We start from the raw sequence: 14,582 nt of genomic DNA, 5'->3' as shown, positions 1-14,582 counted from the left end.
TCATGGCTTCTCCCAGCCAGGTGCATGTTGTAATCTAGACTGTCCCCAGCCTAGAGGCCATTGGATGCGCCCCTCACCCAAAGCACAGATACTCTCTAGTCTTCCTGGGAGTCCTGAAAAGTGTCCCAGAAGAGAGCTCCCTGCCACACCAGGACCCGCCATGGGCTAGCTACCTACCCTTCTTCTTGTGAGGACACTTGGCTTATTTATTCTCCATTTTCTTCTCTGTCATGTCCACCTATTTGTTTTTGTTCAGCTGAGGCCATAGTTACCTCTTCCTTTGTGTAGCTGCTTGTTACACATTCAAAAGGTAGATAATGTTCCTTTTCAACCTGCTCCAAGCTAAACAGCAACTTGTTGCTCAGGATCTCAGGTGTGGCGTGTTGTCTAGAAGAGCCTCTGAACATTGTCTGGTTAGCCAGTTTCCTTCTTCAAATACAACACTTGGATGAAATAGTCCAGCTGTGACCCACATGCACAGGATACAGGGGGCGGTCCTTGCCTTTGTCACAGCTGTTGTCATAGCCCACTCTGCACTCTGTGTTCATCCAACAGAATTTTCTGGAACATCAGTGACCCACACAGTGTCCCAGGCATGCTGCGTGGCCCTGGAGGGAGGCTTCTGTGGCATCTGTGTGGGCGCTGTGGCTGGGCTGCGTAGGGAAGAGCACCCTCTAGGCAGAGACCACTGTTGCAGAGGAGTGAGCCCGGGAGTGTAGCGCCCACAGGTGGCTGAGCACAGCCGTTGGCGCTGCTGCAGGAGAGGGACCTGCAAGCTCACACCTGTCTCATTTTGTTTTCTGTGTCTGGTTTAACTACTTTGAGATGCCCCTCCAGTCCTAGAAACTGCACTGATCACACTGCCTTGGGCCTCTCCCCAGAGGAAACCACCTATGCTTACTAGTCTAACAATCTTAGCAGTTTGGAAATTCAAAATTTAAAAATGGTGTTGAACTATGCACTCGAAAAAGCAAAACAAAGCAAAACCTCAAGGCTAACCAGAAACATATCCTTCCATCCCCATGGCTCCCTCTGCCGAAGCGCTGGGCCTCCAAGCACAAGCACACGCTGCCTTGGTGCAGTACAGCCAGTGCATGAGCTGGGGACAGCTGGGTTCCTGAGAAGGGAAGGACTAGGTGCTGGAAGTCCAGCTGAGGTCCAGAGCTGCACCCTGGGTGGGTGGAGGTGTGGGGCCCATTGTTGGGTCCTTCAGACTCGACATTCCCTTCTCTTCCTTTCCTTTTTCCTCCTTTCCTCATTTCCCCTTCACTTACTTTCTTCTTTCCTCCCTGTCTCTCTCCCTTCTTCCTTCCTTCTCTTAATTCTTAGGACTGTACCTATTAGCACATACTTAAATGCATTAGGCACATACACCATAACCCATCCTACTCAGGGCCTGTGGTCATCCCTGCATGGTAGCAATCTGGGTAAGCGAACTGCTGAATGAGTTCTGATCTATGCTGTATTTAGGGAGCAAATTCTAAAAGCCTAGGCCATGGGTTGCCTATGAAAAGACAACCCCCAGACCTCTGGTGGCCCAGGAGGAGATCAATGTCTTTTCCTTGGAAATTGTGCTGCTCACATCAAACAAGAGAAGTAAGATATTGTTGCCAATCAACCAGAAATATATCTCCAGGGACTTTCTGTCATTGGGAACCTTGACTGGCCCAGCAGGCACATCCGCGATGATAGAACAGGTTTGGGGACTTTTCCCCAGTGTTATGTGACCAGGCCTTGATCTAGCAGGAATCTGTTGCATGCTTGCTGGCGTCAGCTACTATTCCCAGTGCTGGTGATATGGAAATAAACCAAAGGGACAGAGCTTTACCCCTGAAGTTTCAGTGTAATTGCAGGAGCGTGCTCAAATCCAGTTGTATCTCACAGGGGGAATGAGCCACTTTTGTTTTTTCAGGTTCACGTTGGGCATGCTGGTTCACAAGGTGCTTGATTAGCTGTTTTGACATTAACATTCAAGGAAGCACTTAAGACCCAAACCAACAGCAAATACAACTTGCCCTTGAAAGCATTCCTGTCTTGTTTGTATTCTCTGATACTGTCTACTACGAAGGCCCTGACACCGCCTCCCACCTTGCCTATAGCTCAGTCCCCTGACACTGGGCCAGGATGAAAAGCCACAGAGGGATGGGGAGAGCCAAGGGCCGGGGCCACCACCAAGTCCTTCACAGCAGCTGCTTGGTATCCTCTCTGCAGGCCCGCTCAAGGTGGTGTTCCTGGTCCTTGCCTCCTTGTGTGCCTGGTATTCGGGATACCTACTCGCAGAGCTCATTCCAGATGCACCCCTGTCCAGTGCTGCCTATAGCATCCACAGCATCGGGGAGAGGCCTGTCCTCAAAGGTGAGTGCCGTGCTTGGGGCGGACGGCTGCCTTCATGGCTTGTGTGCAGAGGGAGGAGTGGTGGTTTCTGCCCCAGCTTGGGGCTTGGGGGGCCCTGATGGCTTTATATCAGGAAGGAGGAGGAGAGAAGTATTTTGCAGTTACTCATTTAGGTCCTACACCATTCTAAGGCATGTGCCGCTGCTGACCCCATGTGAGACTAGAACAGTGTGGCTTCTGGTTACCAGCACAAACCTGCAGCCTGACCTTGAACTGTGCTCTTTCAGCCCAGATCTTGGCTTCCTCCCATGGGAAGCACAGGAGGGTCCAGGTTCTGTGCTCCAGAATCATTTTAAGGTTTCTATCAGACTGAATAGCTGTTGGAAAGTCTTATGTAATGTCTTGGGAAGCAAAAGCGAATAATTGAGTAGATGTGAAAGAAAGGTCAGACATTGTATGTCGGTGAACAGAGGCCCTCAACCATCAGCCTAGGAAAGGCCCAGCTCTCTGTAGGGTGGCTGCTTTCTGTCCTTCCCCGCAATCCAGGTGGGTTTTTCTGAGAGCCTGCTGTGTGCTGGGCATGTCCGGGAGCTAAGGAGAGACAGAGGACAAGCACACGAGGTCCCTGTCCCTTTGGCACTGAGACCCCAGTGAGGGGAGGTGACAGCTTAACACATGAACAAATGTGATTTGAGCATTTGTTCAATCACATTTGGAGGATGGGCGGGGAAAGCCTCTGAGAAGGAGGTGAAAATTGAGAAGCCATCTCAGTGAAGCAAGGGAGTGGACTGTGCTTGGTTCTGAGGGCTGTGTGCCAGTTTGGTTGGAAGCATCGTGGCTTAGTCCACGCAGGTTACTGTAAGAGAATACCATAGACTGGGGACTTTATAAACAACACATTTATTTCTCACAGTGTTGGAGGCTGGGAAGTTCAAGATCAAGATACCTGCAGATTTCCTCTTGTCTGGGGGGTACCTGCATTCTGCTTCTAAGACGGCTCTTTTTGCCAAACGAGGTCTCTGAGGCCCCTCTCATAAGGGCACTACTCCCATTCCTGAAGGCTTCACCTGCCAAAGGCCCCACCTCCTAACGCCAGCACACTGGGGGTTAGGTTCCAACATATGAATTTTGGGGGGACCTATTCAGTCCATAGCACATAAATTGCAAATTGGGGGCCCAGAGACAGACCTGAGACAAGATTTGTCTAAAAGCAAAACAAATGAAATATGGACAAATATTTTAAAATCAAGAGATTTCCCATAAAACTCCATGTTTATAGCATCTCTTGAAACAGTAGAAGCTCTTGTACCCCAGGCCCTCATTCCTGCAAGGCCACAATCAGCCACAGATGGGCAGGCTGTGGTTACACAAGGGCCAGATTCTGGCCAGGACCAAAGGCATTCATCCAGTGGCCCAGGTGTAAAGTCACAGGAACAGGGAAGGAACAAGGAAAATGAGGTCCTTGTGCTTTATACATAAAAAGAGTACCTACAAGTAGCGCTGATTACTATGTTCTTTGCCCTGGTTTCAATCTTATTTTACAATACACATTCTGGGAAAGACTGAATTATTGCCAAAGGAAATGCCTACTGTCAAAGTCCATTTATTTATTAATTCAGCAGGTATACTTAGTAACAGCCTCCCTCTCTGGGCCATGGTCTGAGTGCACGTGTTTTAAGGTTCATCCTTTACTTCTAAGAACCTCAGAGTCTACTAGAGAAGAACTTAAAAGCCAAATCATAATGTTAGCTGTTGGGAAGGGGTGAAATTTCAAAGGATTTATTAAAAATTATGTTGGAAAACTGTGGAACACTCTGATAGTAGACTGCTCCCTTTTCAAAATTTCACTGCAAATAGATATGCTGGTATATTTTTAATACAAAAATAAAGTATAAAAATCAATTTGCACAAATATAAAAAACTGGGTAATGGTAAAATACTTCTGTAAAAACCATTTCTTTTCAGATTAATTACCTTTTATGACCAAAAAAAAAGGAGAAAAAATAACTTCATAGGAATTGACTATGACTGGGTGTTTTTATTTTTCAAAAGATTTTTGCCTTGAACTTGCCTGTCATCACACTTCCTTATTACATCTAGGCTATGGGTGAAGGATATGTGTGTCGAGGACATGGAAGACGCCCTCAAAGGGATTACTTTCTCTTTCAGTAATTTTTTACATATCATTCATTCATTCATTTTTATTTTAATAGCTTTAGGGGTACTAGTGGTTTTTGGTTACATGGATGAATTGTATACGTGAAGGCTATGATTTTAGTGTACCCATTACTGAGTGGTATATGTCATACCCAATATGTAGTTTGTTATCCCTCACCCCCCTCTTACCCCCATTTCTGAGTCTCTAGTGTCCCTGATATCATTCTTACGCCTTTGCATGCCTGTGGCTTGGCTCCCACTTACAAGTAAGAACATGCAATATCTAGCTTTCCACTCCTGAATTACTTCACTTAGAATAATGGCCTCCAGTTCCATCCAAGTTGCTGCAAAAGACATTATTTTGTTCTTTTTTTATAGCTGAGTGGTATTCCATGGCATATATATATCACATCTCCTCTTCAGTTGATAAGCACTTAGATTGGTTCCATATGTTTGCAATTGTGAATTGTGCTGCAGTAAACATACACGTGCATTTTTACACACAATTTAAAGTTTGTCCAGACAGTGGTGCCTCTGAACCAGTCTTTTTAGAAAGGCTCATTAACGGGGTGGGCCAGGGACGTCCCCACCTTCTTCTTATGACTGAAGGAGGGCTGAGCTCCCAAAGGTGGTGGGAGAGGGGTGGCAAGTGGCCGTGATGTTCGTGTCCTGGCTCCTGTGACTTGAAAGCTCCACTTTGGAGGGATATGGGACTGCTTGGGGCCTGCTGGGCTCAGCGTTTTGGGGCTAACCCTGCTGAGAGATCCAGGTGGAGAATGCTGCTTTGCAGCAAGGCTTATTTGGTGTTGGCAGCACCGGCATGGCTGGTGCGATGCTTTCAAGGAACAGCTTCACCCAAAACACAGGTGCCTTCCTGTCCACATGCTGCATGTACAGCCTCTTAGGGCTGCTCCCTCAAGCTCCTTCTAGGTTGATGTTGCTGAATTGTTAGGAAAGATGGTGTTTTCCCCAGCTTCAGAGCAACTTCAAGGATTAAGGCTCAGGTCCTGGTATCAGTGCAGGTTCTGGGATTTCTCAGTTATACTTTGCTCATGCAGGGCACTGTCCTGCAGGATGTTCATCTTAGATGTCCACAGGTGCCCCCATGCATTTACCTAGCGACCAACATGCTGCATCCGAATCTGAAGCACAGGAACAGACACATTCAGACTTGAGATTGGTACTGGGTACTGAGAGAAGCCACTGAGAAGCTAGAAAACGAAGAACTCAACACAGTTGCTAGAAATGGATGGAAACTAGGAATCCAGGAGCATATGGATGATTATCCATCCTTGAAAGGACTCATGGAGTTCCTCCAACACAGATGAGGACCCTGTGTTCCTTGAGCCTATGGTCTGGTGGAAGACATTGGTGTTCCTTAACTAGAGCAAGGCCTGGTGGCTCTGCACTGGGCTAACTACCAAGGCAGAGAGGTGCTTTGGGCTGGGCTGATAGGACCTACAAGCTAAGTGGGAAGGAGAAGCCGTGCAGGAGGAGAGTGACCCTGGGAGGAGGGCTCCTGGGATCTGAGTGACTTCCATGTGTGGCCATCAGCATGTTAAAGACCGTAGGGCAGTGAAGGATGGTGCATTCATTTATTGCCTTTAAAGACTGGGTGTTCAGCCTTATGGTTAGGTTGGGCCGGGGCTTGGTCTATAAACCAGAAGCATCAAGGGAACTGCCTTTCCTGCGTGTTTGCAAAGCACAGACCTTGCTGTTCTGGTCAGGAGCTCTTTCCAGCCAGGCTAGGTCTGGGCAAGCCAGAGAGGCATTCTCGAGTCACACAAGTGTAGGGCTCAGCACCTATACTTAATTTAAATTCCTTTAATCCTGTCTTCCTTTAACATTTTGATATCTGTTCATCGTGGGTTATTTTGCATTCATGTTGTTGTTGTTTTTTTTTTTTTTTTTTTTTTTGAGACCGAGTCTCGCTCTGTCACCCAGGCTGGAGTGCAGTGGCCGGATCTCAGCTCACTGCAAGCTCCGCCTCCCGGGTTCACGCCATTCTCCTGGCTCAGCCTCCCGAGTAGCTGGGACTATAGGCGCCCGCCACCTCGCCCGGCTAGTTTTTTGTATTTTTTAGTAGAGACGAGGTTTCACCATGTTAGCCAGGATGGTCTCGATCTCCTGACCTCGTGATCCGCCCGTCTCGGCCTCCCAAAGTGTTGGGATTACAGGCGTGAGCCACCGCGTCATGTTGTTTTTTTAACAATTATTGCATTCAACTGTTACTTATTTTGATTCTTGAGCTTTTGGGTACCCCCTTAAGCTTCACACCTGAAGCCAGCACCTCACTGGCCTCACCCCAGTTCCAGCTACTCCTGTCTCTCTCTCAGACATGTTGTCACTACAAGTGCATGTGGAAGAAGGCTAGAAGCGTCTCAGTGCAATGCTACCTTAGATTGAAAAAAAGGTGCTCTGCTGACCAAGGCAGAGAGGTGCCTGTGGATGGTGATTTTGTACAGGAGTGCTAAGCAGGCATTGCAGGGGTTCGCACCACTGAACCCATTTGTAGATGTAATGGCCACCCGTTTAGGTGAATGTGAGCAGATACAAAGGAATAAAGACGGCCCAGCCTGCCCCAGGCTTGCTGTGTAAGTGGTGTGGGGGGAGCAGGGGAGGGTCATCTCTCAGGCTGATGGGAAGGCTGCTGCTGAGCTTCAACACCCTGTCATCTCTCGAGTGTCAGTTAGCACATTAATCCAAGCATTGCTGTTCGAGGGGACTGCCCAGCGAGGCTGTGGCAGAAACGAGACACACTTGGCAGAGAATGAGAACACGGAAGGATGGCTAACACCGCCTTTCCATGTCTGAATGGGCATCACTGCAGAACGGAATGAACCATGTTTTCCTCCTTGTTCTAAGAAGACAGCGCTGAGCCCAGCAGCTTCCACAGCTAGCTAGAGGACGAAGCTGCAGGGCACAGATTGGGAGCCAGAATTTTTAGTAATTAGGATTTTGAAGAGCAGATCCAGCTGCCCAGGAAACTTGGGAGCTCGAAGTCACCCCTTGCCCACCCCTCATCCTATGCCCAGAGTTCCAAGGAAAGTGATCCTGAGGTGCTTCTCAATACCACATTTGAGTCTTTTTTCTCAAAATCGATCTTTTAATTATAGTATGCTATGTGGTCATCAACACAGTGATACACAGGAGTTTCTTAGACATATGCAGCACGAAGCATGCCATACACATCTGTGGGCAAATCCAAGTTTTCTGATTTGGATCCTATTAGGACATAACCAAGGAGTCTTCTGTGTTAGGAAATTCTGAACTGTAACTTCTTGTATCTCAAAGAATAATAAAATATATGCATTTACAGTGCTTTATAAATCTAAAAGCAAGAAAGCATATAATCTTTGTCCCAAACTACCTTTTATAAATTTCACCTCTGGAGATTAGGTAGACACAGTGTCTGAGAAGAAATGTCTGGAATCAGGACCCTCTAACGGCTGCAGCACGGCACTAGTGCACAGCGAGACGGCTCGAGGGCAAACGATTCAGACCCTGAGAGGACTGACCTACTACACGCCACTTTCTGTCCTTCCTCTCACCCTCAACCCTTGGTCATTCAGTCTGTCAGCACCAGTGTTCTGGAACTGCTTTCCAGACTACCACATCGCCAAACCCAGAGCTGCTAGAACTGGGGGGGACTCAGATGCTGGCAGCCCCAGCTTTCCCACCACCTTTTCCCCATATTATCCTCAGGGTGGCATCTTTGTGCTGTTCCTGCCCAGGCCCCCACGGGCTGTTGCTGCTGCTACTCCTTCCCCGCCTCCCCTTCTCTCCTCCTCTTCTTAGATCTCCCCTCATCTCCCTCCTCCTCCTCTTCTTTGTCCTCTTCCTCATCCTCCTTTCCCTTCTTCTCCTCCCCATCCTCCTCCCTCTATCCTCCTCCCCCTCTTCCCCCTTCTTCCCCTTTTCCTCCTCTTGCCCCTCTTTCTCCTCCTCCTCTCCCTTCCTCCCTTCTCTTCCTCTTGTTATTTCTCTCCTCCTCCCTCATATCCCCACCTTCTTTCCTTCTCTCCCCGCTCCTCTTCATCTTCTCTTCTACCTCATCCTCCATCCCCTCCCCGCCTCCATCGTCCTCCTTCTCCTGTCCCTCCTCCTCCTCCTCTTCCAGCTTGCCTGCTCAGGCTGGCCAAACTCCAGCCACTGCATCATGTTTTCTTCATACCCAGGGCCCAGAAGACCCAGTAACCAACTCCTTCCTGCCCTCAGTTTCCTGATCTGTGTAGCCTAAGGCTGGTGAGATTTTATTTTTTATTTATTTACATTTTTTATTGAGACAGTGATATGGTTTGACTGTGTTCCCACCCAAATCTCATTTTGAATTGTAGTTCTCATAATCTGCACGTTTCATGGGAGGGACCCAGTGGGAAGTAATTGAATCATGGGGGCAGTTACCCCCATGCTGCTGTTCTCATGATAGTGAGTGAGTTCTCACAAGATTTAATGGTTTCGTAAGGGGCTCCCCCTTTGCTCAATTCTCATTCTTCTCCTTGCTGCTACCGTGTGAAGAGGGACATGTTTCCTTCCTCTTCCACCATGATTGTAAGTTTCCTGAGGCCTCCCCAGCCCTGGACAACTGCTAGTCAATTAAACTTCATTCCTTTATAAATTACCCAGTCTTGGGTATTTCTTCATAGCAGCATGAGAATGAACTGATACAGACGGGGTCTTGCTCTGTTGCCCAGGCTGGAGCGCACTGACAGGATCCTGGCTCACCGCAGCTGGCTGGAGAGATTTTAAACAGCTCCATCCCCGAACTGCCTACCAAAAACAAAGGAGTCCCTCAATAAGTATACGTTGACTGAGTGGCTTCATTAGTTAAGGAAGGGGCTTTGCAATACAGTGACCCTGTTTTAAGGATAGGAACAGTGAGATTCAGTCCATGCAACTGGTTCTTGGAGTGGCACTGCTGGTCCCTGCTCACTTTCATTCATATTGGAGCTCCCAGCCACCTGTTCTAGAACTGGCATTGATGTTGAGCTCATTGACCTTTGGGTTCTAGAATCCAGCTTTCTGGCAAGCTGGAGACATTTGTTGTCATTCCCATGATGCCCTTGGCCTCCATCATTCCCCAGAGATGAAGGATCGAGAGTCCTCGGGCCCATGTAGGAGCTCATTTGATGCCAAGGTACCCCCACCTGAAAAATAAGAACTTGCAGACTTTCTTTTCAACAGCAAGGACCAGGAGAGAGCTCCTGGTATCCACTTGTTGCTCTGAGCACCTTTATTGTGTCACTGGACAATCACTGTAGCCCTGAACATCAGTGCTTGCCTCCTGAGGAAACTGAGGCACCGAGCACTTCACCAGCTTCATGGCCAAGATTATAGGGAGTGAGACCCCTGAGTCTCGAGGCCTTACTGCCATGCCGCAGCTGTAGCGTCTCGCCCCTGGCGGCTTTCAGGCTTTCCTTTATCCGTGTGCACCCTGCTTTGTCCACCTGCTTACCTATCCTTTCCTAAGTGCAGCTGCAGAGGGCCTTTGGTTCTGGTCTTGGACCCCATCCTCCTTAACCTTGCAGGTCTGCACTCTCCTTGTGTTCATGCCATGGAGATTGCCTCCCCGTCATTTCTACATAGGCTGAATCTGAGCTCATCAGTGTGTCTCGCTGAATTTCCTTTCTAGACACGGCCTCTTCCGCTCCTCATGTGATCCCTGTGGTTGCTGGAAATCTGTTTGAGCACCAGCTGCTCCTGCTAGGGCCTTTCTCGGTGTTTCTTTAGTCCTTTTATTACTGGGAAGATTGAGGCTCACACTGGGTTCATCTGCGGTGTGAAAGACTGCTCACCCAGCAAGGCACAGAACCCTGGCTCTTACCTGGCTCCTTCTCATCCTGTGAAGCCCAGTTGCCTGGATTGCCCTCCTCCCTTCCTCCCCATATCTCTGTCTCTACCCCACCCCCCTACCCCCACCCCTCATTTTCCTCTTAACCACTGAACCAAGGATCAAGTTAAAGTTTTTATCACTCTGTGCAGGGCCTCCTTGGTTTTATATACTGATTCCCTTTTATTCCCACTTCTGTCTCCAGTTCCCCACACCCCTGAGGTGTTTAGGGATGCCTTTTTGTTTGAATATCTGACTGCAGAATGGGCCACTGTGTTTGGCGGGCATGTCCTTCAGTGTCATTTTGTAGACCCCATTCTAGTTCTCCTTTGTCCTTCAGGACCAAGCCTTGAGGGCGCATCTTCATGGAGGTCTCTCGGAGGGCCATGCTCCACACCATCCCGCCTAGGCCCATTTCCCACTCTGTGCACTTGAGGTCAGGCCCGGACTGGCCTCCAGCTCCTCACCTCCTTGCTGTTCTGCTGCAGGGATAGACTTGGGTGAAATTTCCTTTGGGATATATCTACCTAGGAGTGGAACTATTTGGCCATAGGGAAGCTGGAGACATTATGCCTATGATGCCCTTAATTTGACTGAGCCAAGCTAGAGGCCTTCTTCTAACATGTGGTTCATGGGGCTCCCTCCTCCCCATATTCACCTGCAGGCTTCAGGGACCAGCTTCCTGAGTGGGCCCATCCTGAGAGGTGCTCCGGGGACCTCACTGCACCAACAGGCAGCTCTCAGGTTACTAATGAGTTTATGAACACCAAGTTGAGCCTGAGGCTGCTATTTCTTTCTGACAGACAGGAGGAGGAATGAGAAACAGCTTAGGAGAAAAACCCGAGCTCACTAGAACCCCAGTGGGTGCACACCGGATGCAGAGTGCTGATGCCGGAGGGCCCATGCAAGAGGGTGCTGAGCTCTTCCCATGGCAGCCAGAGCCAAGGGCTGCTCCCGGCAGGCTATGACCGCGCAGCACGTTTATGAAGCCTTTGTCCCCGTCGCCCCATTCTGTAAATCACAAATTCCCACTTCGCTGGCTTTTCTATTGGGCTGTTCTCTTTTCCTACTTTATTTGCAGGGAGTTTCTTATCTATACTGAGCGATTAGATTAATGCCTACTTTGTACATAGCACATATCATCATCTGAAAAGATCTTCTTTGGCCAAGTGTCATGGCTTACGCCTGTAATCCCAGCACTTTGGGAGGCCAAGGTGGGTGGATCACTTGAGGTCAGTTGTTCAAGACCAGCCTGGCCAACATGGTGAAACTCTGTCTCTACTAAAAATACAAAAATTAACCAGGCATGGTGGTGGGCATCTGTAGTCCCAGCTACTTGGGAGGCTGAGGCAGGAGAATCACTTGAACCCAGGAGGTGGAGGTTGCAGTGAGCTGAGATGGCACCACTGTACTCCAGCCTGGGTGACAAAGTGAGACTGTCTCAAAAAAAAAAAAAAAAAAATATATATATATATATATATATTCTTTGACTTTACTTTCTGCCTCTTCTATTTGTGTGTGAGCTATTCTATTCATGCTATACCTGTAGAATCTAGGCCAGTTTCTGGTGTTTAATAAATGTTTGTGAGTGAGTAAAGGAGTGAATCTAGTTTAGAGCCATGTGTAGCCCACACACAGCTCACAGCCCCAGGCTGTACAGGTGAGCTTCAGGGGAGAGTCACTAGAAACAGCACCTGTTGACTTTGTCTTGCATGTAGTCAGATCTTAGGGAGGGCCATCATTTTCTCAGAAAGTCTTGTAAAACAGAACTAAACCAAACACATCAGCTGTATTCAGTCACCTCCCTAGACTCTCAACCAAAACAAAATGAACTGACAGCTCTTAAATGGCCATAGTTGAGGTAACACTGAAATTCAAGTCATGAAAACTAACATGTAATGCTAATCTTGCCACTAACTTGCTGTTAACATCTTGGAGTTGTTCCTTATCTGTCAGTGAGGGTGCATAGCAGATGCCACCTATACGTATACTAAGGCTCATTCCAGTCTTGAGATGACATCTACCTCCAATGGTGCCATGTCCTCTGAAATACCGCTGTCCTTAGTAAAACCCAGGATTACCCCGGAAGCACATTGTGTAGGATTCACTGCAGTGCCCTCTGGCTAAAGTCATATAGGAGCAATGCTACTCTCACTTGGTGGCAAAGGCTTAAGGCTTAATAAAGGTGACACAGTGCTGGGAATGGCCACCAACCCGGGGCGGGGGGAGTTCAGCAACTTTTGACAGTGGCTTCCCTTAGCCAAATGCACACCCAGCCATACTACCTTCACTGGACTCAGAAGCACCTAATAAATAATTAGCATTGATTAGCAGAGAAACAAACACTCTTTGATGGCTTCTGGTCTTTGTTTTTTGCAGACTGTACTTTTAATCTCCTATAGAACAATGAGGTAATTGAAATGGTCAAAATGCCATATGCAAACAGCCACCTCCTTTGTTTGCCTGGTCTATATTGACAGGATCTTATTTCATGACTCGATATTTCTAGTGACTTTGCATGGATCTCCTACCCTCTGGAATAATCTTCCTTGTTTATAGGAGTTAAAATGAGATCATTGTTCCCAAATCAGGAAGTATTTTTAAAAGACAGATTCCTGGACCCCACTCTGGGAAATTCAAAGCTCCCTAGGTCCAGGGTGGAAGCTAAGAACCTGTATTTATTTTAATGTTTTAAACTTGGCTTCATACAGAGCCAAATTTGATCGTCCTGGAACTAAGCAGTTGTTATAGTTTCTTTTAAATCTAAGGTTCTTTGTGATTTGTATCTGAATTTCATAAAACCTCCTCTCCACTCTTCCAAGTCCCAGTCTACACATTGCTGTGGTTACAGCACATCTGGGGAAAGCCACCAGGAGAGTCCAGAGGCAAGGCTGCACGAGCTCCATAGCTAGGTTCTCATTGCTGTCGCTACTTTCAGAGCCGGGTAAAGTAGCTATCGTATTATAAACCAGGAGTTGCCCATAAGGACGAGGAATCAGGTGGATTTTCCTCAGCAAGAGAATAATTTCTTAGACTGAAACTGACAGCAGAAGGCCGACTGCATCTTAGGGAATGGTGTCGCTGCTGGAGGCTTTCAGTCTTAAACAAGCCAACTTTTCATGAGGCATAAAAAACAGGAGACTAAATAGAAGGCCCACTGTTCTCCCTGGCTGGGACACTGGCTTCTACGTAAGCCACAGGAACTTTACCTTTTGATTGTTTGGGGGAAGGAATTCCAGCAAAAACACTGAAGACCTTGATGTGGTTCTCTAGGCAGGGTTTGGAAAGAACTGTGTTTTCCCAGGAGCTGTGTCCACCCTCCAACCCCACACTGAGTTAGGAACATGGTCTTCTTTCTTCATTCACGTGATGATACTTTGTGCTTCTGGGAAATGGATGGAGGACTCGGAAAGCCTACTGACTCTTTTTTTTAATGACACATGGGTTCCCTGCCCACTCCCAGGCCCTGTGAGGAAACACAAAGGCCCATCTGGGTGTCATCCTTAGTCACTAAAGCCGCATACTCCCTGGAGCATATGAGGCACATCAAACGCCTCCCTTCTGGAAAGCCCGCCTGCACATGTCCACACGAAACAGGACTCTCACTTTGCAGAGCTCCAGGGGCTGCAAGTCTGGAAGCTGGGGAGGAGGCCATGCTCCTGGCTGACGGGCTGCCAGGCCCTGTAGTGGGGACCTGCTTGTTCTGCTGCTGACCCCGTAGGAGGAGTCCCTGGGGAGAGCATCCCTATGGGACCCCCACAATGGCCCCGCTGGAAACTCCAGCACCAGCCCTTTGGGTGAGTGTCCTGGGTCCAAGGGTGGGAGTGCTGGGCAGGCCTGTGTAGGCCTGTGCACCCTAAGCCCCAGCCCCTGAGGCAGGAGGAGGGACAGGAACAAGTTAGGCTAGAACTCAGCCCACTGTTCTCCAGTTGGGGCTCTTCTCACCCAAGCTCCTCCTTTCCCTCCACCTAAGTTTAGAAGCTGCTGCTCCTGCCTTGGGAACCTGTCATGGGATTGAGGCCAGGCCTGGTGCCCTTTGATCATTGCAAAGGTTCCCAGTGCCTGCTGGTGCCAGAACCATGGAAAGTCAGGAAACAAAGAATGCAGATGTCAGGTGGGAGGAAGGTCCAGGTACCCTGTGGCCCTTCAGCCTCCCTGGGTGCTTATAAAAGAAATATTTAATGCATCTGAAATAAACTTTACCTGGAAAGCATTTACTGCTAGTTTCAGAATGAAAAATGTATTTTTAGGTCAAAACTGT

General features: G+C 48.3%; 1 protein-coding gene across 3 annotated transcripts in view; it reads left to right on the top strand.

Moving 5' to 3' along the window:
* Positions 1 to 14,582, top strand: part of FAM3B (FAM3 metabolism regulating signaling molecule B) — a 57,778-nt gene that overhangs the window by 4,121 nt on the left and 39,075 nt on the right. For all 3 annotated transcript variants that reach the window (XM_077995735.1, XM_015132848.3, XM_077995736.1), the window contains exon 2: positions 2,212 to 2,355. In XM_077995735.1, coding sequence (XP_077851861.1) covers positions 2,212 to 2,355 — 144 coding nt within the window. The remainder of the gene's footprint in view (positions 1 to 2,211; positions 2,356 to 14,582) is intronic.

The sequence above is a fragment of the Macaca mulatta genome, chromosome 3, assembly GCF_049350105.2.
Source record: "Macaca mulatta isolate MMU2019108-1 chromosome 3, T2T-MMU8v2.0, whole genome shotgun sequence".
In the NCBI taxonomy this organism is placed as follows: Eukaryota; Metazoa; Chordata; class Mammalia; order Primates; family Cercopithecidae; genus Macaca; species Macaca mulatta.
The sequence above is the reverse complement of the archived record's forward strand: the minus strand, read 5'-3'. Positions and strand labels throughout refer to the sequence as shown.